We start from the raw sequence: 24730 nt of genomic DNA, 5'->3' as shown, positions 1-24730 counted from the left end.
TGAGGGTATAGGGAGGCGCCTGGGGGCAGCTGGACTTGGGGGGTGGAACAGGAGTGGGGCCAGGAATGGGAGCCGTCCATTTTTTTTTTTCAATTTTATATTTACAATAAGGTTCATTTCTTGCAATGTTTTAAAAACGTGTACAGCTCCGAGCGCCCCATGGCTCCGCCCCCCCACCTCCTCTTGGCTCCGCCCCCCCACCTCCCTGCTGCGGGGGCGGGGACGCCCCGCGGGGGCTTCCCCATTGCACGGACACTGCCCCCCCCAACAAAATAGTCCCCTGGTCCCGCTGCATGGGGGGCGTCCAATGTTGGGGGGGAAGGTCCTCGCTGGCCGAGGGAGGGGTGGGGGGGTCCCCCCAAAAATAGCTGCCCCCCCCCAGAGGCTGAGGAATAAAAATAGACGCTCTCTGATTCCCCGGGGGGTGGGCGCTGGGAGGAGGGGGCAACCGCCCCCCCCGCCTGCCTGGGCTGCTGGGGGTCAGCTGCTGTCCGGCCATCTTGTGTGTAGGCTGAGCAAGGGGTCGCTCTGGTCGCCATCTTGCTTGTAGGCCGGGGAAGGGGTTGCCATGACAGCCATCTTGCCTGTAGGCTGGGGAAGGGGTTGCCATGGTCACCACCTTGACTGTAGGCTGGGGAAGGGGTTGCCATGGCAGCCATTTTTAATGTAGGCTGGGGAAGGGGTTGCCATGGCATCCATCTTGACTGTAAGTCAAGAAACGGGTTGCTGTGGTAGCCACATTGACTGTAGGCTGGGGAAGGGGTTGCCACGGTCGCCACATTGACTGAAGCCTGGGGAACAGGTTGCCATGGCAGCCATCTTGACTGTAGGGTGGGGAACGGGTTGCTGTGGTAGCCATCTTGACTGTATGCCAGGGAACAGGTTGCCATGGTCATCACCCTGACTGTAGGCTGGGGAATGGGTTGCCATGGTAGCCATCTCGATTGTAGGCCGCAGAACGGGTTGCTGTGGTAGCCATCTTGACTGTAGGCCGGGGAAGGGGTTGCCACGGTCGCCACATTGACTGAAGGCCAGGGAAGAGGTCGCCATGGCAGCCATCTTGACTGTAGACTGGGGAACAAGTAATCATGGTAGCCACCTTGACTGTAGGCTGGGGAACGGGTTGCCATGGTAGCCATCTTGACTACATGCCAAGTGAAGGGCTGGGATTGGGGCCGCCTTGACTGTAGGCCAGGGAAAGAGCCTGTCACGGCGGCCATGTTCGATGTTAAGATGACAAGAGCTCACCAGCAGCCATCATTGATGGTAGACCAAGGGTTGCACACAGGTGATGGGAGAGAATTTTGGGAATGCCGAAGGGTCCCCAGCTGGCCAGAAATGTGCCACAGGCCGCCATGTTGGATTGTTGATCAGGAAGACAGCCTCCTGCCACGCCCACAGGCAGCCATCTTGGAGTTAGGCCTAGGACGTCCCTCCACGGCAGCCATCTTGGATTTAGGCACAGGGCATCCCTCCGTGGCAGCCATCTTGGATTTAGGCACAGGGCGTCCCTCCGTGGCAGCCATCTTGGATTTAGGCACAGGGCGTCCCTCCGTGGCAGCCATCTTGGATTTAGGCACAGGACGTCCCTCCGTGGCAGCCATCTCGGATTTAGGCACAGGGCATCCCTCCGTGGCAGCCATCTTGGATTTAGGCACAGGGCGTCCCTCCGTGGCAGCCATCTTGGATTTAGGCACAGGGCGTCCCTCCGTAGCAGCCATCTTGCATTTAGGCAAAGGAAGACCCTCTTTGGAGGCCATTTGGGAATTGAGATCACAGGCTGGCCTCTGCCGGCTTGGGTCTGAGAAATATGGCCCTCGTTTGCATGGGGAGTGTCCAGGTGGCCCACCTTGGATTAAGCGTCCAGGCAGCCATCTTGGATTTTAGCAGGCTGGTAGCCATCTTGGAATTCCCCACACTGGCGACCTTCTTGGGTTGGACCAGTTGGGGCAGCCATCTTGAATTTCACCACCTGGGGCAGCCATCTTGAATTACACCTTGTGAGACGGCCATGTTGAATTTTACCGCCTGGGGTGGCCATCTTGAATTGTACCGCCTGGGGCGGCCATCTTGAATTTTACCGCCTTCTAGGGAAAAGCGCCCCTTGCTGAGCTCCCATTCCCGCCTCCCCCCGCCCCGGCTCCTGCCCCACAGCACTGCCCTGTACCCCCTCTGGAAAATATACCCATCCTCCTCCTTGCTGAAACCACAGGTTCTCCCGCAGGGTGACCGTGTTTGGCACGCATTGGACAAAATGCATTGAAAAACAAGACCCTCCCCCATGTAAAAAAAAACCGAAAACGTAAATCAGGCGGAAAGCAATGGGGGACGGCTGCCTGGCGGCTGAGGCCTCATCCTGTGCCCCCCACTACGTGAGCGGGTCAGAGAGAGGCCGGGACCAGGAGACTCAGCAGTAGGCGGATGTCGGGGCAACAGAAGGACCCCAGGACACCGAGGACGGACGGATGGACGGATGGTCCCAGCTAGATACGGTGATGGATGGACCTGCAAGGGGGGAGGTGGCTGGCAGACGGACAGATGTGTGCAGGGACAGGCAGACACGTGGGGTGAGAGGCCTGGTTGGCTAGACAGACAGACAGACACGGGTGCACACATGGCAACAGAGGTGGCCAGAAAGAGCTGGCCCGAACCTCGCTCAGGGCTCCAGTACCTTTCACTCTGCCCCACCCCAAGCCACCCCCCCACCCCGCCCTACAAGCTCCCCCCCGTCCCATCTTCCTGGCAACCAAGATCCCACCCCGGTCACGTTGGCACTGGTCCATTCCCTCGTTACTGGGGAAGGGGTACAGGGCCAGGCGGGGATTTGGCAACGTCCGTGGGGCTAGAACAAGAGATGGGGGGAGGAACGCAGCCGGCGGAAGAAGAGAGAGAATACATGGCAGGCAGAGCTGAGGAGCGGCGGAGGGAGGGGTTCACAGGATGGACCGATCCCACCCCGTTTCCTTCCCCTCATTCCTTTTCGGTCAGCAGGCTGGCAACATGCAAACGCACCTGGATTTGAAAAAAAAAGAAATCCCGCCCTGTCCCCCTCCCAATGAAAAAATTAACCCACTTCCCCATTCCCGACCCACCCCAGCCCCCCAGAAGTGAATCTCTGGTCGTCGTTACATTCAAACTTTTTGGGCAACCCCCAACGTGCACATGGAAAAAAAAAAAACGTCCCACAATTTCCAGGTATAATTTCCCCCACATTTCTGGCCTCCGTGGGGTGGCTGTTCTCCTCTCTGGAACCTCCTAGAAGTCTTGGGTGGATGGGTGGGGGAGCCTTGGCTTCTCTGTCATGAGCAAAGGACGGACATACTATGGATAAAGTCACACTGGAAAGACGTTCCCCTGCAAAGGATTGAAGGATGCTTGTGCTCTTTCCAACTCTCTGGTGCCAACGCCAACTTTGGGTATCTCCATAACTCAGCTGAGACAAACTACAGGGAAATGGCCTTTCTCTGACGCCTTCCGGGGCAAACACTGAGTGTCTCCATAAGCCAGTCACCATGAGTGAAAAAAGGGTTTCTCTCCAACACCGTACAAGAGCTGGTGCTACACTGCGAAGGGCCTTGGGTATTCCTGCCATCCCTCAACGAGGACTGGTTCCCCAGTGCCAATAGGACATTGGGAAGGGCGTTGCATATCTCAATCTCTCCACCATCCATCCAAGATGAGCGAAGGACAGTTGGTTTCCATTGCTGATACCGTGTTGGGAAGGATATTAGGTGTCTCCTTCATCCAGGGTCAACAAGTGCGGACACTCTATCTCTCTGATGCCCCACGCTGCTGATATGGCATTTGGAAGGGTCTTGAGGGCTTTGCCATCTACCCAGGATGGAAGAAAAATGAACAATTTCTCTTCGTTGGTGTTTGATGTTGATACAACATTGGGAAGAACCTTGGAAGCTTCCACCAACCAACAAAGATGAACGAAGGATGAACCATTTCTCTTCGTTGACTTCTGATGTTGATACGACATTGGGAAGGTTCTTGGAGGCTTCCATCATTTATCCATGAAGGACGAAGGATGAACAACTTCTCTTCGTTGACCTCCAATGTTGATATGACACTGGGAAGAGTCTTGGGGTCTCCACCATCCATCCAGGATGAACAAAGGATGAACAATTTCTCTTCATTGACTTCCGATGTTGATAGGACATTAGGAACAGTCTTGGGGGTCTCCACCATCCATCCAGGATGAATGAAGGATGAACCATTTCTCTTCGTTGACTTCTGATGTTGATATGACATTGAGAAGGTTCTTGGTGGCTTCCATCATTTATCCATGAAGGACGAAGGATGAACAACTTCTCTTCGTTGACCTCCAATGTTGATATGACACTGGGAAGAGTCTTGGGGTCTCCACCATCCATCCAGGACGAACAAAGGATGAACAATTTCTCTTCCTTGACTTCGGATGTTGATATGATATTAGGAAGAGTCTTGGGGGTCTCCACCATCCATCCAGGATTGACAAAGATGGACAGTCCCTCTCCCACAGCTTCCCATGCCTTACCAGATGAGGAAGGGTGGTGGCCCCTCTCCATCACTCATTCAAGATGAATTAATAACAGTCGTTTATTTTCTCTGGCACCACTCAGTGCCAAGACTGGATCGGGAAGGACGTTGGGTGTCTCCATTGTCCATCTAAGAGGAGCCAAAGGCTGGTGGGTCTTTCCCGCACTCCCCGATGCCTCCCGGTGGGCATCTCCGCCTTGCCATAATGAGAGAAGGATGGGCAGTCTCATCCCGACGCCCCCCGCCCCAGTGCCGATACCCCACGTGGAAGGAACCGGTCAAGTCCCATCTTGTGTGGGAGACATCCTTCTCCGACCTCTGTCCGCACCCCATCCCCTAATTATTGTATAAAAGAACCCCCCCACCCCACAAAATCCCAGCGGCGTAGTGCACAAAAGATGCCTTTTGGGGTCGGGGGCATGGGGAGGGGCCGGGCGGAGGGGAAGGTCCCGCTCCTGCACCCCTATACTCGGGTGGTAGAGTGAGGGTGGGGCAGGGTACTGTTATGCCCTGTGGGGAAGGTGTTGAAGGGATGCAGGGCCGGCATGCCCGTGATGGTACTGGGGATCATGGTGATGGTGTTGGGGGCCATAAGGGGCACGTCGTCCGGCGCCCGGCGGAGGGCCAGGGTGTAGTCGGGTGGGCAGGCCGGGCGCAGGATGTCGTGGGGCCGCAGGGGCTCCAGATCGTGGGCATCGTGCTCCGCATGCTTTATCTGCAGAGACATGAGCTCCTCCTGGCCCCCGTGCAGCAGGTCGTTGGCCGCGTTACGCTGGGGGCTGAGCCGCCGGCCCCCTGCGCCAGCCCCCCGCAGCTCGTGGCGCTTGTCCCGCTTGTAGTAGAGGGCGGCGAAGGCCAGGATGTTGAGGAAGAGCAAGGAGGCCCCCACGGCCACCGTGACACTCAGTTCAGTGGAGTAATCCCGTGAGTCCCCCGGGAACGGGGCGTAGCGCCGGCGGTCGTCCGCCTCGTCCTCGTCCGGCGGCAAGGTGGGGAAGGGGCGGCGGGTGGTGCTGGGCCCAGCCCGGGAGCCGGGGGGCCAGCGGGTACCATAGGGTGGGACGCGGGTGGTGGTGGAAGTGTAGACAGGGTCGTGGAGGTGGTGGAGGTGAGGCACAAGCTCGAGCCAGAACGCCACCTTGTTGGCCCGGTAGTTGTCACGCACGCGTGGTTTGAGACCGATATGCAGGTACTGCTTGTCCTTGGTGCTGAACTTGGTCCATACCACCTCCTCGAAGCGGTTGGGCTTGGTGTGGATGAACTTGGTGTCCTGAGGCACCGGCTGGTTGGGGTCCCTGTGCGGAGAGTGGGGAGGCAGAGTTAGGGGGGTGCTAGGAGGGGACGAGGACACCGGATCCCCCAGAGAAGTACGGGTACAATGTGTTCCCCCAGACGGTCCCCTGTCCCCTGTCCATCTAACCCCTCATAAATCCATCCAGACCACCACCTGTCCAAGCGTCCGTCCATCTGTCCAACTCCCCATCCATCCAGCCAACTCTCCATCCATCCGTCTCTCCAGCCCCACCACCCATTTGTTCAAGCCACCATATGTCCATGCATCCGTCCAATCCTGCATCCATATAGCCGTGTACTCTTCCATCCAACCTCCCATCCATCCATCAGTCCATCAAATTCCACCATCTGTCCGTCCAACCCGCCATCTGTCCAACTCCCCATCCATCCATCCACAGCCACACCCACCTCCCCATACATCCATCCATCCATCCATCCACAGCCACCTCCCCATCCATCCATCCATCCATCCACAGCCACAGCCACCTCCCGATCCATCCATCCATCCATCCATCCACAGCCACACCCACCTCCCCATCTATCCATCCATCCATCCACAGCTACACCCACCTCCCCATCTATCCATCCATCCATCCATCCATCCAGACCCACCTCCCCATCCATCCATACCCACCTCCCCATCCATCCATCCATCCATCCACACCCACCTCCCCATCCATCCATCCATCCATGCATCCACAGCCACACCCACCTCCCCATCCATCCATCAATCCACAGCCACACCCACCTCCCCATCCATCCGTCCATCCATCCATCCACAGCCACAACCACCTCCCCATCCATCCATCCATCCATCCATCCACAGCCACACCCACCTCCCCATCCATCCATCCATCTATCCATCCACAGCCACACCCACCTCCCCATCCATCCATCCATCCACAGCCACACCCACCTCCCCATCCATCCACACCCACCTCCCCATCCATTCATCCATCCATCCATCCATCCACATCCACACCCACCTCCCCATCCATCCATCCATCCACAGCCACACCCACCTCCCCATCCATCCATCCATCCATCCACAGCCACACACACCTCCCCATCCATCCATCCATCCATAACCACACCCACCTCCCCATCCATCCATCCATCCATCCACAGCCACACCCACCTCCCCATCCATCCATCCATCCATAGCCACAGCCACCTCCCCATCCATCCATCCATCCATACATCCACAGCCACACCCACCTCCCCATCCATCCATCCATCCATCCACAGCCACACCCACCTCCACATCCATCCATTCATCCATCCATCCACAGCCACACCCACCTCCCCATCCATCCATCCATTCACATCCACGCCCACCTCCCCATCCATCCATCCATTCACATCCACGCCCACCTCCCCATCCATCCATCCATCCACAGCCACACCCACCTCCCCATCCATCCATCCATCCATCCACAGCCATACCCTGCTCCCCAACCATCCATCCATCCATCCACAGCCACACCCACCTCCCCATACATCCATCCATCCATCCATCCACAGCCACCTCCCCATCCATCCACAGCCACACCCACCTTCCCGTCCATCCATCCATCTATCCATCCACAGCGACACCCACCTCCCCAACCATCCATCCATCCACAGCCACACCCACCTCCCCATCCATCCATCCATCCATCCATACCCACCTCCCCATCCATCCATCCATCCACAGCCATACCCACCTCCCCATCCATCCATTCATCCACAGCCATACCCACCTCCCCATCCATCCATCCATCCATCCATACCCACCTCCCCATCCATCCATCCATCCACACCCACCTCCCCATCCATCCATCCATCCATCCACAGCCACACCCACCTCCCCATCCATCCATCCATCTACCCACAGCCACACCCACCTCCCCATCCATCCATCCATCCATCCACAGCCACACCCACCTCCCCATCCATCCATCCATCCACAGCCACACCCACCTCCCCATCCATCCATCCATCCATCCATCCACAGCCACACACACCTCCCCATCCATCCATCCATCCATCCACAGCCACACCCACCTCCCCATCCATCCATCCATCCATAGCCACACCCACCTCCCCATCCAACCATCCATATATACATCCACAGCCACCTCCCCATCCATCCATCCATTCACAGCCACACCCACCTCCCCATCCATCCATCCATCCACAGCCACACCCACCTCCCCGTCCATCCATCCATCCATCCACAGCCACCTCCCCATCCATCCACAGCCACACCCACCTCCCCGTCCATCCATCCATCTATCCATCCACAGCCACACCCACCTCCCCATCCATCCATCCATCCATCCATACCCACCTCCCCATCCATCCATCCATCCACAGCCATACCCACCTCCCCATCCATCCATCCATCCATCCAGACCCACCTCCCCATCCATCCATCCATCCATCCATACCCACCTCCCCATCCATCCATACCCACCTCCCCATCCATCCATCCATCCAACCATCCATCCATCCACACCCACCTCCCCATCCATCCATCCATCAATGCATCCACAGCCACACCCACCTCCCCATCCATCCATCCATCCACAGCCACACCCACCTCCCCATCCATCCATCCACCCATCCATCCACAGCCACACCCACCTCCCCATCCATCTATCCATCCATCCATTCACAGCCACACCCACCTCCCCATCCATCCATCCATCCACAGCCATACCCACCTCCCCATCCATCCATCCATCCACAGCCACACCCACCTCTCCATCTATCCATCCATCCATTCACAGCCACACCCACCTCCCCATCTATCCATCCATCCATCCACAGCCACACCCACCTCCACATCCATCCATCCATCCATCCATCCACAGCCACACCCATCTCCCCATCTATCCATCCGTCCATCCACAGCCACACCCACCTCCCCATCCATCCATCCATCCACAGCCACACCCACCTCCCCATCCATCCATCCATCTACAGCCACACCCACCTCCCCATCCATCCATCCATCCATCCATCCACAGCCACACCCACCTCCCCATCCATCCATCCATCCATCCATCCATCCACAGCCACATGCACCTCCCCCTCCATCCATCCATCCACCCACAGCCACACCCACCTCCCCATCCATCCATCCATCCATCCATCCATCCACAGCCACACCCACCTCCCCATCCATCCATCCATCCATCCACAGCCACACCCACCTCCCCATCCATCCATCCATCTACCCACAGCCACACCCACCTCCCCATCCATCCATCCATCCACAGCCACACCCACCTCCCCATCCATCCATCCATCCATCCATCCACAGCCACACCCACCTCCCCATCCATCCATCCATCCACAGCCACACCCACCTCCCCATCCATCCATCCACAGCCACACCCATCTCCCCATCCATCCATCCATCCACAGCCACACCCACCTCCCCATCCATCCATCCATCCATAGCCACACCCACCTCCCCATCCATCCATCCACACATACATCCACAGCCACCTCCCCATCCATCCATCCATTCACAGCCACACCCACCTCCCCATCCATCCATCCATCCACAGCCACACCCACCTCCCCATCCATCCATCCATCCATCCACAGCCACCTCCCCATCCATCCATCCATTCACAGCCACACCCACCTCCCCATCCATCCATCCATCCACAGCCACACCCACCTCCCCATCCATCCATCCGTCCTTCCATCCACAGCCACACCCACCTCCCCATCCTTCCATCCATCCATCCACAGCCACACGCTCCTCCCCATCCATCCATCCATCCATCCACAGCCACCTCCCCATCCATCCATCCATTCACAGCCACACCCACCTCCCCATCCATCCATCCATCCATCCACAGCCACACCCACCTCCCCATCCATCCATCCGTCCTTCCATCCACAGCCACACCCACCTCCCCATCCATCCATCCATCCATCCATCCACAGCCACACCCACCTCCCCATCCATCCATCCATCCACAGCCACACCCACCTCCCCATCCATCCATCCATCCATCCATCCATCCACGGCCACACCCACCTCCCCATCCATCCATCCATCCATCCACAGCCACACCCACCTCCCCATCCATCCATCCATCCATCCATCCATCCATCCACAGCCACACCCACCTCCCCATCCATCCATCCATCCATCCATCCATCCATCCATCCACAGCCACCTCCCCATCCATCCATCCATCCACAGCCACACCCACCTCCCCATCCATCCATCCATCCACAGCCATACCCACCTCCCCATCTATCCATCTATCCATCCACAGCCACACCCACCTCCCCATCCATCCATCCATCCACAGCCACACCCACCTCCCCATCCATCCATCCATCCATACATCCACAGCCACACCCACCTCCCCATCTATCCATCCGTCCATCCACAGCCACACCCACCTCCCCATCCATCCATCCATCCATCCATCCATCCACAGCCGCACCCACCTCCCCATCCATCCGTCCATCCATCCATCCACAGCCGCACCCACCTCCCCATCCATCCATCCATCCATCCATCCATCCCCACCTCCCCATCCATCCATCCATCCATCCACAGCTCCTCTTGGCCCCCTCCCTCCTGGTTTCCCACGCCCCAGCCTGCCCCGTCTCTCACCCCGTTTTGGCGAAGTTGGTCCAGTAGGTCATGACCACGGCACTCAGCATGACATCGTTCTTGGAGAAGTTGCAGGGGAAGAGGTCCGTGGCACCGATCATGGGCACCCCGAAGACGTAGGGGATCTCGTCCCCATGGGCGGCGTCGGCCCATTCGGGCCGGGTGTCGGTCTGGCAGTGGTGGTAGAAGGTGTAGAAGTAGACAGGCGACTGGTACTCGGCGTGGAGCTTGGCTGTGGCCACGGCCGGTGCCACCCACTGGTGGTCGGTGAAGAGCGCCAGGAGGGTTTTGCGCCGCATCTCTCCGTTGTCCCGGTCGGCCCAGTCCGTGTACATGAACTTGATGGTTTCTCGCAGGATGTCCTTCCCCTCTGGGTAGCCGTAGAGGTTGTCCACGAAGTTGGAGATGGTGAAGTCGAAGTAGCTGGCCGAGATCCCGTCCTCGTTCTCCATCGAGTCCTCCACGAACTTCAGCCCCTCGCCCTGGTTCACCCCGATCAGGATGTCGTAGTTGAGAAACTCCCCCTGCTGCATGAGGATCTCTGGGTCGTCTGGCACCACGTCCCCGTCCACCACGGGCCCGAAGGCGATGTGGTAGCGGGCCGGCTGGATGTCCTGGTCCACCAGCTCCCGGTAGGGCTTGCGGCGCAGGCACTCCACGGTCTCGCTGGCGTCCATGTGGTCGCAGCCCACCTTTGCAGCCAGCATGCGGGTGTACTTCAAGGGCTGATAGTTCACCGACCAGCTGGAGATGGCCGTGCCGCTCTGGGCGATAGCCTTCTGGAACAGACCTGTGGGGTGCGGGAGGAACATCCGCTGGAGGGACGGGGGACGCATGCCTAGGTGGGGCCTGGGTCCTCTCGGGGCGCCGGCTCCCCCCGGCCCAGGGCAGGACTGGCCGGCTCAGGGGCAGGGAATGGGGCAGGGCCTGTCCCCTCTAGGGGCGCCGGCTCCCCCCGGCCCAGGGCAGGACTGGCCGGCTCAGGGGCAGGGAATGGGGCAGGGCCTGTCCCCTCTAGGGGTGCCGGCTCCCCGCGGCTCAGGGCAGGACCGGCTGGCTCAGGGGCAGGGAATCAGGCCCGGCCTGGCCCCTCTGGGGGCGCCGGCTCCCCCGGGCCAGGGCAGGACCAGCTGGCTCAGGGGCAGGGAATCGGGCCCAGCCTGGCCCCTCTAGGGGCGCCGGCTCCCCTGGCCCAGGGCAGGACCGGCTGGCTCAGGGGCAGGGAATCGGGCCTGGCCTGGCCCCTCTTGGGGCGCCGGCTCCCCCCGGCCCAGGGCAGGACTGGCTGGCTCAGGGGCAGGGAATGGGGCAGGGCCTGGCCTCACCGGGGGCGCCGGCTCCCCCCGGCCCAGGGCAGGACTGGCTGGCTCAGGGGCAGGGAATGGGGCAGGGTCTGGCCCCTCTAGGGGCACCGGCTCCACCGGCCCAGGGCAGGACTGGCTGGCTCAGGGGCAGGGAATGGGGCAGGGCCTGGCCCCTCTAGGGGCGCCGGCTCCCCCGGCCCAGGGCAGGACTGGCTGGCTCAGGGGCAGGGAATGGGGCAGGGTCTGGCCCCTCTGGGGGCGCCGGCTCCCCCCGGCCCAGGGCAGGACTGGCTGGCTCAGGGGCAGGGAATGGGGCAGGGCCTGGCCCCTCTAGGGGCGCCGGCTCCCCCGGCCCAGGGCAGGGCTGGCTGGCTCAGGGGCAGGGAATGGGGGCTGGTACCTTCTGAGTGGTGGGAGAGGATGAGCAGGTTGACGCAGGAGGCGCCGGCCCCGGAGCCAAAGATGGTGATGCGTTCGGGGTCCCCCCCAAAGTGCTCGATGTTCTCGTTGAGCCACCGCAGGGCCTGGATCTGGTCTAGGAGCCCATAGTTCCCCTTGGCCGACTGGTCGCCGGTGCTCAGGAATCCTGGGGAATGAGAGCAGATGTGGAGATCAGGGTGAACAGCTGTCCTGCCCCAGAGCTGGGCGCATCTTGGCACCGGACAAGGGGTACCCGTGTCACCGGCCGCCCCACCCCAGAAGTGGGCGCATCTCGGCGCCAGGCGAGGGGTCCCCGTGTCACCGGCCGCCCCGCCCCAGTGGTTGGTTCTGGGGGTCTGTGGGGTGGGGACCCCAGCAGAAGAGTGATGCGAGGTGGGGCTGAGCGATGGGGGGGCTGTTGGCAAGGGGCTGGCTCAGAGGGGCTGTGGGGCCAGGCACTCAGAGTGGGGTTGGGTTGGGGAAATGTGGGGTCAGGTTCCTGGTGCCCTGGGTGGTGGGCGAGCTAGGGGGCCCAGTGAGGAGGCTGATGGGGCTGTCATCCTTGGGGGACCCAGGTCTGGGGGGGACCACAGGGTTTTGGGGATTGGGAAGCCAGGTTGGGGGCCAGGCTGAGGGTTTGGGGGGTCATGGAGCCAGGTTGGGGCTTTGGGGGATGGGGGAAGCTAGGTTGCAGGGGTCGGGGGGACCACAGGGGTTTGGGAAGTTGGGGAGCTAGACTGTGGGGTTGGGGGGCCAGGCTGAGGGTTGGGGGGGTCAGGGAGCCAGGCTGGGGTTTTGAGAGATCAGGGAGCCAGGCTGGGGGGTTCAGTGGGAACCACTGGGTTGGGGGGTCGGGGAGCCAGGCTGAGGGCTTGGGAGTCAGGGAGCCAGGCTGGGGGGTTCAGTGGGAACCACAGCGGTTGTGGGGTCGGGGAGCCAGGCTGGGGGGGTTCGGTGGGAACCACAGCGGTTGGGGGGTCGGGGAGCCAGGCTGGGGGGTTCGGTGGGAACCACAGGGGTTGGAGGGTCAGGGAGCCAGGCTGAGGGCTTGGGGGTCAGGGAGCCAGGTTGGGGTTTTGAGGGATCAGGGGGCCAGGCTAGGGAGTTCAGTGGGAACCACAGCGGCTGGGGGGTCGGGGAGCCATGCTGGGGGGTTCAGTGGGAACCACAGCGGTTGGGGGGGGCGGGGAGCCAGGCTGGGGGGGGTTCGGTGGGAACCACAGCGGTTGGGGGGTCGGGGAGCCACGCTGGGGGGGGTTCGGTGGGAACCACAGCGGTTGGGGGGTCGGGGAGCCAGGCTGGGGGGGTTCGGTGGGAACCACAGGGGCTGGGGGGTTGGGGGCCCCTTACCCAGCACCCCCAGGCGGTAGTTCATGGTAACGACGATAACGTTGCCGTAGGCGGCCAGGACGCTGGCGTCAAACATGTTCCCAGTCCCCTCCATGTAGGAGCCCCCGTGTAGGAACAGCATCACCGGCTTCTTCCCACTGTCCCGGATATCTGGGGGGCAGAGAGATCGGGGGGAGAGAGAGATTGGGGGGACGCAGATCGGGACACACACACACACGCGCACGCACACGTGCACACGCACACACACGCACAGAGATCGGGGGGAAACAGATCGGAAGGGGGGGCACACAGAGAGATTGGGGACGCACCCAGATCGGCGGGACACGCAGAGATTGTGGGGGGCACACAGAGGTCGAGAGGACACAGAGCGAGATGGGGGGACACAGAGAGGTTGAGGGGGACGGAGAGAGAAATCAGAGGATGCAGACAGGTGGGGGGGACACAGAGGGGTTGGGGGGACACGCAGAGAGGTTGGGGGGACACGCAGAGAGGTTGGGGGACACACGCAGAGAGGTTGGGGGGACACGCAGAGAGGTTGGGGGACACGCAGAGATTGTGGGGGGCACAGCAAGAGGTCGGGAGGACAGATTGGGGAGCACACAGAGGTCGAGAGGACACAGAGCGAGATGGGGGGACACAGAGAGGTTGAGGGGGACGGAGAGAGAAATCAGAGGATGCAGACAGGTGGGGGGGACACAGAGGGGTTGGGGGACACACGCAGAGAGGTTGGGGGGACACGCAGAGGGGTTGGGGGACACACACAGAGGGGTTGGGGGACACACACAGAGAGGTTGGGGGGACACGCAGAGAGGTTGGGGGGACACAGAGATCGGGGGCACACAGAGAGGCAGAGTCACTTGAGCCCACCTTCCCCACCTCCAAGTCTCCAGAGCTGCCCCCCAGCCTGTTCCTGGGGGGCTTCAGAGACCCCCCTCTCCCCGGCCTGCCGGGGGGGTTCTGGAGGGGGGCTCCGGAGGGAGGGGAGATTGGCTGATGTCCAAGTGTTCTGCCCCCTTAAAAAAAAAAAACCTCAGGCCCCACTGCCCTCCTTCCTCGGCCCCACGGCGCCACCGAGAGCTCCGAAGGCCTCCACGGCTCCCCCTTCACCCCTAGTCCGGACCCCCTCCTACCCCCACGCCCTCTTGCCCATCTCAGCCCTGTCCTCCCCCTCCCCACACAGACACCGAGCTGGGGGGGACTGGAGGGGGGGGCTGTGGGAGCAAGCCTCCCCCCCCCCCCGTGGGGAAGGTTAGGGGGGTCACAAGTGGGGGGACAGATGAGGTCAGAAGTTCTGGGTGGGGGCTGGGGAGTGAGAGGTCATGGGGGTTCCTGGAGCCCGGGGTCAGAGGTCACACGTCAGAAGTCAAAGGCTGTGGGTCAGGGCGGTCGGAGATCAGTGGGTCAAAGGTCACAAGTCACTGATAGTGACAGGATGGATGGGGTCAGGGGGTCAAACAGAGGTCAATGGGTCAAGGGCCACCCATTGAGGTCAAAGGTCACGGGGTCAGACGTCGGTGCTTCTCGGGGTCGAGGAGGTCAGTGGGGGGGTGAAAGGTCACGGTGGGTTGGGAGTTCCCAGGGGATCAGAGGTCACTGCGGGGTCAGGAAAGGTCAAAGGTCAGCCACGGCTTCCCCCAGACACAGCTATGGGGCTGAGGGGTCACAGATGGGGGGTCAAAGGTCAGGGGATCCTGACAGCTGGTTGCCATGGAAACAGTCACTCCCCGCCCCCTGCCATTTGGGTTCCCTTTTCTAGGTCACGGCCCGTCTCCATGGCAACCCAGGGACTAATTAATTCCGTGCCAATTGAGAGCGTTAATTAGCCGCGCGGAGGCCTTAATTAGCTGGGGGGTAATGGGGGGGGTCGGGACCCCTTACACGTGTGCCAAGCCCTCGCACGCTCACCAGCCTCTTGCACACTCTGGGCACCTCACGCCTGCCGAGCCCCGTGCACACTTGCCTGGCCCCTCGCACATGCCCTGATAGCCTCTCACACTCGCTGGCCTTTTTACAGTTGTGGTGTCCCTCACACACACACACACACACACACCCACACCCCAGGACCTTTGCACATGCGCAGCACCCCTTACACAAAAATGCTTACACAGTCTCCGGCCCCGTTGCACACACCCTGAGTCCCTTAGGCACCAATATTTGCACACTCACTGGCCCTTTGCACATGCACGGAGTCCCTTGCACATCAATGTTTACACACTTACTGCCTCCTTTGCACATGCGCAGGGTCCCTTACACATCAACCTATACACACTCACTGGCCCCCTCATACCTGCGCTGAGCCCCTTACACATCAATACCCGCACACTCATCGGTGCCTTGCACATGCAGAAAGGCCCTTACACACCAATATTTGCACACTTGCCTGCCCCTTTGCACATAGCTGGGCCCCCTCACATGCCCCCTGACCCTTTTACACGTGCTCAGACACCCTTACTCACAGATCCTCTTCCACACATATCCAGCCACTCTTGCACACTTGCCTGTGAAATGATACTCAGAGCCTCGCACTCTCACCGAGCCTGGCACACAGCCAAGGCTCCCCTGGTGCGCACAGTGAGCCACTCACCCACGCACCAACTTTGTTGAACACCTCTAAAGCCTTCCACACACTTGCAGGTCCCATCACACACTCACCAGGTGACTTGTGCACTGCCAGGTGTTGTGCACGCTGGTCGACCCTGGCTTGCACACTCAGCAATCCATTTGCACGCACCTCTCACGCCCCGAGCTCCTGGCTCGCGCATGCATGCAAACCACTTGGCACATGCCCCCTCTGTGTCGCACACTCACCAGCACCGCCCTGGCACACTCAGGAGACACCAGCACACTCACCACTTGGCTCTTTCACGGAGGGCCTCTCGCACCGCCACTTGCTGACACACTCACCCGCCTGCCTTCACACGCACCGAGGTTCCCTTCCACACCCACCATCCATGTGCTGCTGTCCTCATGCACCCTCCGCACGCACCCCAGGTCCTCTCTGACACACAGGCTGCCATCTTTGCACGTGGGTGACCTGCTTCAGACCCTCGCACAACTGCCAGCATCTTGCACACTCACCCTCGATGCACGACCCCTATGTGCCTGCACCACTAGCCACATTCACACTCCCACCGGCGAAAACCCCCGATCTCAACACTCTCTCGCGCACACGTGTGTTGCAAGCTCGCACCGGACCCCCCCCGCGCGTGCGAACTCGCCGACGCAGCCCACAGGTCTCAACACCCGTCAGCCGCACAAAGAACACCCTCCGCTCCGCACGCCCACCCTCGCACGTGCCGTGACGACAAGGTGCCCGAGTCGCACGCTGGCCGTGCTACGCACCAGGCTGAGCACGGGGACACAACCCGGCATCAGGGCCGCCGGTCTGGTGCTGCTGTCCAGCCTGCCGACCCCCCTACCCCGCTCGGCCTTCCCCCAAATACCCCCCAGCTCTGGCTAACGCCCCCCAGATCACCACACCCCCATGGCAGGGGTGGAAGGACACAGCCATGAGGATGGGGGCTGTAGGGGTTGGCTGTGCCCCCACCAGATTTACAGGGGGCTCGATCTGTGGTCCAGCTCCCCATTTTTTCCTGACCCCTAGATCCCAGGCCCCCCGGTTTGCCCCGAAGCACCCCGCTATTGGGAGCCCCGGGTGCAGCCCAGATACTGGGGGAGCTGGGCCCGTCGTCCCCCCGCCAGGCGAACCCACGAACTCCCCCGGCTGAGCGAGGTACAGGAACGGGGTCCTTTGTGGGGGTGGGGGGCAGGCGAGGAAGAGGGGTCCGTTTCCGGGGTGCGCCCCCCCCCCTTCCTTCTCCGTCTCATCCCCCCCCCCCCCCCCCCCCCCGCCAGTCCTCCACGGGGCAGGCGAGGAAGAGGGGTCCGTTTCCGGGGTGCGCCCCCCCCTTCCTTCTCCGTCTCACCCCCCCCCCCCGCCAGTCCTCCACGGGGCAGCGTGTCTGAGTCCATTTCTTTCCAAAAACGAAAGAACCAAAAAAAAGGTAAAAGCTCAAGAAAAGCAGCGATGGTCGTTTCCGGGGGGCAGGGCGGGGAAGGGAGAAAAAGGAGTCGGGGGGGGGGGGAAAAGAGAGGCGGCCCCCCCACCCCGAGGAAAAAAGGACCCCCAAAAAGCGAGGCGGCGACACTGGGGACAAAAGAGAGACAGGAGGGCGGGGGGCGGGGGGCTCCAGGAGCCAGAAAAGGTGTGAAACATGCAGCCAAAATACCTTGGTCTCCCGAGGGATTGTTCCCGGCCGAATCGTCGCGTTTTTTGGTGAGCAGACCTAAGACCAAGAACAAAGGAAAAAAAATTGGGAAAAAAAAAAAAAAAAAAAAAGGACAGAAAGAGGAAAGAACCAAAGCAGAAGAGACCTCGGGCGGCCGCCGGGCGCTTGCAAAGGAAAAAGGCGAAAAACCAAAACCAAAAGACCAAAAAAAAACAAAAAAAAAAAAACCCCAAAAACATTTCAGTCAGAGCCAAGGGGCGGGGGTGGGGTGGGGGGGGGGGCTAGCGGGAAGCCAAAGGCCCGGGGCTGCCCCGAAAAATGGGGCGCGCACCCCGAGCGCAGCTCTGGGGGGGCAAAGGCGGTTAGAAAGGGGGCCCTGGGGGGGCGGCGGGAGTGGGGGGTACGGGGGGAAGGATAGATCCGTAGACGGGGCGGGTGGGGAGAGACGGATGGACACAGACTGGGTTGGGGACGGGGGGGGGGGGTCCCACCGCCGTTGTCTTCGGAGGTGTTACGACAGGGCCCCCCCCCCCCCCCCCGCCGCCCCGGGGTGCTGAGGGGGATCGGGGCCCTCTCGTGACTGGCGGTGCGCCCCGCCCCACCTGGCAGAGATGGGGGACCCCCCACAGGATGGCGGGGGATGCAGCCCGGCCTCACCCACACCAGCGCAGGAGAGCTAGAGAGAGAGCCCCAAGAGGGGAAACCGAGGCACAGGTTAAAAATGATTAGCAGAGCAGTGGAACCAACCAGTCATGTTTTCTCAGCCCCCTGGCTTTCCCCACTGCCAGGAGAGAACCCAGGAGTCCTGCTCTAACCACCAGCCCCCACTGCCCTCCAGCGCCGGGGAGAGAACCCAGGAGTCCTGGCCGCCAGACCCCACCAACTACCCTGCTCCGAGCATATGCTGAGATGCCAGAAATGACACACACACACACCCAGCTCACGCACATGCATTAATTAAATTGGGACCCCTCGTCAAGCACTCAAATGCGCCCACCTCTGGGGCGGGGCGGCCGGTGACACAGGGCCCCTCACCCGGCGCTGAGATGCGCCCACCTCTGGGGCAGGGCGGCTGGTGAAACAGGGACCCTTGCCCAGGGCCAAGATGCACCCACCTCTGGGGCGGGGCGGGCCGGTGACATGGGACCCCTTGCCCAGCACTGAGATGCGCCCACCTCTGGGGCGGGGCAGCTGGTGACACGGGGACCCCTCGTCCAGTGCTGAGATGCGCCCACCTCTGGTGCAGGGCAGCCAGGACACGGGGACCCCTCACCCGGCACCGAGATGCGCCCACCTCTGGGGCGGGGCGGCCAGTTACATGGGGACCCCTCGCCCAGTGCTGAGACGCGCCCACCTCTGGGGCGGGGCGGCCGGTGACACGGGGACCCCTCGCCCGGTGCTGAGACGCGCCCCACCTCTGGGCGGGGCGGCCGGTGACACCGCCCTCGCCCGGTCTGGGGGCACAGGGCAGGGAGGGTTGCGGGAGAGGTTGGGGGTCTGGGGAGTAAGTTCTGGCAGCTGTGGGGTCTCAAGGAGGCCCAGGGAGCTGCTCGGGCGTGGGGGGCAGGCACAGGGATCTGTGGGTACCGGGGGTGTCTGTGGGGGATCTGGGGGGCTGCTCTCCCTCTTTCCCTCAGTTTCCCTATTTCACCCTTTGTTTTCCACCCTCCCCCTGTGGCAGGTTGCTGGCACGCCGGGGGGGGGACCCCTTCAGCCATCAGGCCCCCCCCCACTCCTACGGGCCCCCCAGAAGGTGCCCGGCCCCCTCCAAGGCAGGCAGCAGGGGGAGTGTGTGGGTCCCCCAGCCCCCCATTCGTAAGGCCCCATTCGGTAATGGAACACCCCACTGGCCCGGCCTGCCCTGGGACCCCCCCAGACAAGGGGGTCACCCTAGCTGCTGAGCACTCACTGGGAGGCAGAGGAGGGGGGCTGGGGTCACTGGGGCCACGGGGGGGCCTGCTCCTCACCCCAGGGGAGCCCTTAGCACCTGGCACTGATCCCCCCCCAGGTCCCCGCCCCATCCGTGGGACCCCCAGACTCCTGGCTCCCTCCTTGGTAACCCCCCAACTCGGTCCCCCTGTGCCCCTCCTCCGCCCCAGCCCCTGCCCCCACCAAGCTCCCCCACCCCAAGTACACCCCCATCCCTCCCAGTTCCCCTCCTCCGCCCCAGCCCCCTCCTCTACCACCACCGAGCACCCCCACCCAAATACACCCCATCCCTCCAGTGCCCCTCCTCCGCCCCAGCCCCCTCCTCTACCCCCACCGAGCCCCCGCCCCAAATACACCCATCCCTCCCAGTTCCCCTCCTCTGCCCCAGCCCCTTCCTCTACCCCCCACCGAGCCCCTCACCCCAAATACACCCCATCCCTCCCAGTTCCCCTCCTCCGCCCCAGCCCCCTCCTCTACCCCCACCGAGCCCCCCACCCCAAATACACCCCATCCCTCCCAGTGCCCCTCCTCCGCCCCAGCCCCCTCCTCTACCCCCACCGAGCCCCCCGCCCCAAATACACCCCATCCCTCCCAGTTCCCCTCCTCCGCCCCACGCCCCCTCCTCTACCCCCACCGAGCCCCCCGCCCCAAATACACCCCATCCCTCCCAGTTCCCCTCCTCCGCCCCAGCCCCCTTCCTCTACCCACCCCGAGCCCCCCACCCCAAATACCCCCATCCCTCCCAGTTCCCCTCCTCCGCCCCAGCCCCCTCCTCTACCCCCACCGAGCCCCCCACCCCAAATACACCCCATCCCTCCCAGTGCCCCTCCTCCGCCCCAGCCCCTTCCTCTACCCCCACCGAGCCCCCCACCCCAAATACACCCCATCCCTCCCAGTTCCCCTCCTCCGCCCCAGCCCCCTCCTCTACCCCCCCGAGCCCCCCACCCCAAATACACCCCATCCCTCCAGTTCCCCTCCTCCGCCCCAGCCCCCTCCTCTACCCCCACCGAGCCCCCCACCCCAAATACACCCCATCCCTCCCAGTTCCCCTCCTCTGCCCCAGCCCCTCCTCTACCCCCACCGAGCCCCCCACCCCAAATACACCCCATCCCTCCCAGTGCCCCTCCTCCGCCCCAGCCCCTTCCTCTACCCCCACCGAGCCCCCACCCCAAATACACCCCATCCCTCCCAGTTCCCTCCTCCGCCCCCAGCCACCTCCTCTACCCCCACGAGCCCCCCACCCCAAATACACCCCATCCCTTCCAGTGCCCCTCCTCCGCCCCAGCCCCCTCCTCTACCCCCACCGAGCCCCCCGCCCCAAATACACCCCATCCCTCCAGTTCCCCTCCTCCGCCCCAGCCCCCCTCCTCTACCCGCCACCGAGCCCCCCACCCCAAATACACCCCATCCCTCCCAGTGCCCCTCCTCCGCCCCAGCCCCCTCCTCTACCCCCACCGAGCCCCCCACCCCCAAATACACCCCATCCCTCCCAGTTCCCCCTCCTCCGCCCCAGCCCCTGCCCCCCACCAAGCCCCCCACCCCAAGTACACCCCATCCCTCCCAGTGCCCCTCCTCCGCCCCAGCCCCCTCCTCTACCCCCACCGAGCCCCCCACCCCAAATACACCCATCCCTCCCAGTGCCCCTCCTCTGCCCCAGCCCCCTCCTCTACCCCCACCCGAGCCCCCACCCCAAATACACCCCATCCCTCCCAGTGCCCCTCCTCCGCCCCAGCCCCTTCCTCTACCCCCACCAAGCCCCCACCCCAAATACACCCCATCCCTCCCAGTTCCCCTCCTCCGCCCCAGCCCCCTTCCTCTACCCCCACCGAGCCCCCCACCCCAAATACACCCATCCCTTCCAGTGCCCCTCCCTCCGCCCCAGCCCCCTCCTCTACCCCCACCGAGCCCCCCACCCCAAATACAACCCCATCCCTCCCAGTTCCCCCTCCTCCGCCCCAGCCCCCTCCTCTACCCCCACCGAGCCCCCCACCCCAAATACACCCCATCCCTCCCAGTGCCCCTCCTCCGCCCCAGCCCCTTCTTCTACCCCCACCGAGCCCCCCACCCCAAATACACCACATCCCTCCCAGTGCCCTCCTCCGCCCCAGCCCCTTCCTCTACCCCCCACCGAGCCCCCCACCCCAAATACACCCCATCCCTCCCAGTTCCCCTCCTCCGCCCCAGCCCCTTCCTCTACCCCCACCGAGCCCCCCACCCCAAATACACCCCATCCCTCCGAGTTCCCCCTCCTCCGCCCCAGCCACCTCCTCTACCCCCACCGAGCCCCCACCCCAAGTACACCCCATCCCTCCCAGTTCCCCTCCTCCGCCCCAGCCCCGTCCTCTACCCCCACCGAGCCCCCCACCCCAAGTACACCCCATCCCTCCCAGTGCCCCTCCTCCGCCCCCAGCCACCTCCTCTACCCCCACCGAGCCCCCCACCCCAAATACACCCCATCCCTCCCAGTCCTCCCCTCCTCCGCCCCAGCCCCCTCCTCTACCCCCCACCGAGCCCCCCACCCCAAATACACCCCCATCCCTCCCAGTGCCCCCTCCTCCGCCCCAGCCCCCCTCCTCTACCCCACCGAGCCCCCCACCCCAAATACACCCCATCCCTCCCAGTTCCCCTCCTCCGCCCCAGCCACCTCCTCTACCCCCACCGAGCCCCCACCCCAAATACACCCATCCCTCCCAGTGCCCCCTACTCCGCCCCAAGCCCCTTCCTGTACCCCCACCGAGCCCCCCACCCCAAGTACACCCCATCCCTCCCAGTTCCCCTCCTCTGCCCCATCCCCTGCCCCCCACCGAGCCCCCCACCCCAATACACCCTCATCCGTCCCAGTGCCCCTCCTCCGCCCCAGCCCCCTCCTCTACTCCCACCGAGCCCCCCACCCCAAATACACCCCATCCCTCCCAGTGCCCCCTCCCTCCGCCCCAGCCCCCTCCTCTACTCCCACCGAGCCCCCCACCCCAAATACACCCCATCCCTCCAGTGCCCCTCCTCCGCCCCAGCCCCTCCTCTACCCCCACCGAGCCCCACACCCCAAATACACCCCATCCCTCCCAGTGCCCCTCCTCCGCCCCAGCCCCCTCCTCTACCCCCACCGAGCCCCCCACCCCAAGTACACCCCATCCCTCCCAGTGCCCCTCCTCCGTCCCAGCCCGCCTCCCTCTACCCCCACCGAGCCCCCCACCCCAAATACACCCCATCCCTCCCAGTTCCCCCCCTCCGCCCCAGCCCCCTCCCTCTACCCCACCGAGCCCCCCACCCCAAATACACCCCATCCCTCCCAGTGCCCCTCCTCCGCCCCAGCCCCTTCTTCTACCCCCACCGAGCCCCCCACCCCAAATACACCACATCCCTCCCAGTGCCCCTCCTCCGCCCCAGCCCCTTCCTCTACCCCCACCGAGCCCCCCACCCCAAATACACCCCCATCCCTCCGAGTGCCCCTCCTCCGCCCCAGCCCCCTCCTCTACCCCACCGAGCCCCCCGCCCCAAATACACCCCATCCCTCCCAGTGCCCCTCCTCCGCCCCAGCCCCCTCCTCTACCCCCCACCGAGCCCCCACCCCCAAATACACCCCATCCCTCCGAGTTCCCCCCTCCTCCGCCCCAGCCACCTCCTCTACCCCCACCGAGCCCCCCCACCCCAAGTACACCCCCATCCCTCCCAGTTCCCCTCCCTCCGCCCCAGCCCCGTCCTCTACCCCCACCGAGCCCCCCACCCCAAGTACACCCCATCCTCCCAGTGCCCCTCCTCCGCCCCAGCCACCTCCTCTACCCCCACCGAGCCCCCCACCCCAAATACACCCCATCCCTCCCAGTTCCCCTCCTCCGCCCCAGCCCCCTCCTCTACCCCCACCGAGCCCCCCACCCCAAATACACCCCATCCCTCCAGTGCCCCTCCTCCGCCCCAGCCCCCCCTCCTCTACCCCACCGAGCCCCCCACCCCAAATACACCCCATCCCTCCCAGTTCCCCTCCTCCGCCCCAGCCACCTCCTCTACCCCCACCGAGCCCCCCCACCCCAAATACACCCCATCCCTCCCAGTTCCCCTCCTCCGCCCCAGCCCCTTCCTCTACCCCCACCGAGCCCCCCCACCCCAAATACACCCCATCCCTCCCAGTGCCCCCTCCTCCGCCCCAGCCACCTCCTCTACCCCCACCGAGCCCCCCACCCCAAATCACCCCATCCTCCCAGTGCCCCTACTCCGCCCCAAGCCCTTCCTGTACCCCCACCGAGCCCCCCACCCCAAGTACACCCCATCCCTCCCAGTTCCCCTCCTCTGCCCCATCCCCTGCCCCCCACCGAGCCCCCCACCCCAAATACACCTCATCCGTCCCAGTGCCCCTCCTCCGCCCCAGCCCCCTCCTCTACTCCCACCGAGCCCCCCCACCCCAAATACACCCCATCCCTCCCAGTACCCCTCCTCCGCCCCAGCCCCCTCCTCTACTCCCACCGAGCCCCCCACCCCAAATACACCCCATCCCTCCCAGTGCCCCTCCTCCGCCCCAGCCCCCTCCTCTACCCCCACCGAGCCCCCCACCCCAAATACACCCCATCCCTCCCAGTGCCCCTCCTCCGCCCCAGCCCCCTCCTCTACCCCCACCGAGCCCCCCCACCCCAAGTACACCCCATCCCTCCCAGTGCCCCTCCTCCGTCCCAGCCGCCTCCTCTACCCCACCGAGCCCCCCACCCCAAATACACCCCATCCCTCCCAGTCCCCCCCTCCGCCCCAGCCCCCTCCTCTACCCCCACCCCAAATACACCCCATTCCTTCCCAGTGCCCCTCCTCCGCCCCAGCCCCCTCCTCTACCCCCACCGAGCCCCCCACCCCAAATACACCCCATCCCTCCCAGTGCCCCTCCTCCGCCCCAGCCCCTGCCCCCCACCAAGCCCCCCACCCCAAGTACACCCCATCCCTCCCAGTTCCCCTCCTCTGCCCCAGCCCCTTCCTCTACCCCCCACCGAGCCCCCCACCCCAAATACACCCCATCCCTCCCAGTCCCCTCTCCGCCCCAGCCCCCTCCTCTACCCCCACCGAGCCCC

At 63.4% G+C, this 24730-nt stretch overlaps 1 protein-coding gene across 1 annotated transcript in view; it reads right to left on the bottom strand.

The window, feature by feature from the left end:
* Window positions 1–3084: 3084 nt before the first annotated feature.
* The window catches only part of NLGN2 (neuroligin 2), a 32441-nt gene continuing 10795 nt past the window's right edge, over window positions 3085–24730 (bottom strand). Inside the window, 5 exon segments of the mRNA XM_074982974.1 lie at window positions 3085–5819; window positions 10451–11240; window positions 12155–12340; window positions 13525–13674; window positions 17754–17810. Coding sequence (XP_074839075.1) covers window positions 4988–5819; window positions 10451–11240; window positions 12155–12340; window positions 13525–13674; window positions 17754–17810 — 2015 coding nt within the window. The 3' untranslated portion in view covers window positions 3085–4987.

This window comes from Carettochelys insculpta, chromosome 34, assembly GCF_033958435.1.
Source record: "Carettochelys insculpta isolate YL-2023 chromosome 34, ASM3395843v1, whole genome shotgun sequence".
NCBI classification, from domain to species: Eukaryota; Metazoa; Chordata; order Testudines; family Carettochelyidae; genus Carettochelys; species Carettochelys insculpta.
This window is presented reverse-complemented; position numbering and strand designations above follow the sequence as displayed.